The following is a 1,925-nucleotide window of genomic DNA, read 5'->3' on the forward strand; positions in this document are numbered from 1 at the left end:
TATCATCATGCTTGTTTTGGTCCCAATCGATCGACTATTCGATCAACACATACTTTCGAACGAATGCAAACAAGCAATTCTTGTTTTCACTCGAATGTGAACGAATGCAAAGGAAGGATCGGCCTGCAAGGTAGTTTTTTTAAAGAAGATTTAAAGCATCGAAGAAGTGACGAATGCTACATAATCAATAAATATCGTACTCAAGATCAACCGCGAAAAAAAAAACAAGCTTTTTGTTATGCCTGCTATGGTTTCCAAAAATTTTTATTTCAAAACACAAATTTTTCGTTTGATTGCAAATCACATCCGAAAGAAAAGTTGTCTATTTGAAGAAATTTACTGATATTTCATTATTTTGTGGTAAACGAGTCGCGTTCGATTACAATCGAGTGAAAACAAGAATGGCCTGTTCGTATTCGTTCAAAAGTATGTATTCGTCGAATGGTTGATACAGACGTTAACAAAAATTAGGGTGGATATCTCACCACTAGGTAGATTAAAAAAGATTTTTTTCAAATTAAAAATGTGCATGGACTGCTTCGTTAAGCTTACCAGCAAATAGGCCGGAATAAAAGTTTGGTGAAAAATAAAAAAATAGGTGAATTTTATTCCCATTCAGTATACGTTAACAGGTGCAACATTGCCAAATAGATGCTTCCATGAGCTGGGAATCGCAAGCTTGATCTGCACTCCATCTGTCTCCTTCGGAAGCAACGTAGTCTTCAGTTTACCTAACAGCGATAACAGCTGAACTGCATCCGCTCTGTTGTCTCCCTCGGAAACGTAATTGAACAGCACGAAACAGGCTAGTTGTTGGTCATTGCAAGCGCTCATCAATTTGGCAGCATAACCACCTCCATGGATAACGTTTCCTTCCAGTGCGGCCCACTGTAAGGTTTGCAAAGTTTCGGCATTGCTGGTAAGAAATTTTTCATTCGCCAGATACTTGTATGGTCGTGCTCCGATCTGATGGTTTTCGTGAGCGAAACTACTGCTCAGTATGATAATTTCTGCCATGCTTTGGTTGCGCGCGAAGGCGCTTAATTCATTGAGAAATTCGGATTGCAGTGCTCCAACGAGCGGTGCTCGAATCTGAAGTACAAGCAGTTTGCATTGCTCTGACAGGTACAGTTCGGCCGTTGTAGTATCTTTATCTTTGTCGTGATCAAATGCTGGAGGTCCTACTGCCGGGATTAGAGCTCTGTGCCATAGCATTCCAACTTTTTCTAGCTTAAGTGTTTCTATCAGCAGATCAACAGCTAATTGTGCCACATTTCCGACACTCACACTCGGCACAAGGAAACTATAACCGATAAGTGAAACTTCTTTTGAAAATTTGAACATTCTTCGGCAAACTGAAATAAAAGGAATTGATATTGTAATATATTTCGTGTTATTTAAATTATTTAGCTTAGCACTACTTTTAAGTTTTTCAATAAAAACTCAAATATAAACAATGACAATAAAGTTTTGTATTATGGCGAGATGGGTCAATTCGATGTCAACATTTCATAAGGGCACATAAACCAATGAGAATTTCTCTGTTTACTTTCTCTTTTGTGAATATCTCCTTAATTTTCACGTGTACCTACAAAGTATTCGTGTAGAATGAAAGACAATATCCCCATTTTCAACAGTACCAAATATGTAACGAACGTTTGTATAATAAAGCAGATATAGTCGAAAGAGAAAGTAAACAAAGAGAATCTGTCAATTGTTTTTGGACCCTTTTGAAATATTGACGTCGAATTGCGGCCTTAGCCCAGAGATGCCAGATATTTTCATAAGAAATTTGTATTATTCTGTATATAAAATCTGTATTTATCTGTATTCACTAATAAAATTAAATTTCAACAATAATATCTCGATGAACATTACAAAAGGTCCCAAATGCAAGTGACAGTTTCTCTTGGTTTACTTTCTCT

At 36.9% G+C, this 1,925-nt stretch overlaps 1 protein-coding gene across 2 annotated transcripts; it reads right to left on the minus strand.

The window, feature by feature from the left end:
- Positions 1-587: 587 nt before the first annotated feature.
- LOC131428682 (proteasome assembly chaperone 2) lies at positions 588-1,684 on the minus strand. Of its 2 annotated transcripts, none has more exons than XM_058592727.1 (2): positions 1,593-1,684; positions 588-1,355 (listed from the first exon to the last, which is right to left on the minus strand). In XM_058592727.1, the coding sequence occupies exon 2, from the start codon at positions 1,342-1,344 to the stop codon at positions 616-618; it is 729 nt and encodes a 242-aa protein (XP_058448710.1). In that variant the 5' UTR covers positions 1,345-1,355; positions 1,593-1,684; the 3' UTR covers positions 588-615. The 2 variants fall into 2 exon arrangements, with proteins under 2 accessions (XP_058448710.1, XP_058448709.1); XM_058592726.1 differs by lacking the exon at positions 1,593-1,684 and adding an exon at positions 1,422-1,575.
- Between the last annotated feature and the right edge of the window lie 241 nt (positions 1,685-1,925).

The sequence above is a fragment of the Malaya genurostris genome, chromosome 2 (genome assembly GCF_030247185.1).
Source record: "Malaya genurostris strain Urasoe2022 chromosome 2, Malgen_1.1, whole genome shotgun sequence".
Taxonomy (NCBI): Eukaryota; Metazoa; Arthropoda; class Insecta; order Diptera; family Culicidae; genus Malaya; species Malaya genurostris.

Bases quoted from the DNA above. Each gene is read 5' to 3' on its own strand.
- LOC131428682 (XM_058592727.1), bottom strand. From the start codon at position 1,344: ATGTTCAAATTTTCAAAAGAAGTTTCACTTATCGGTTATAGTTTCCTT.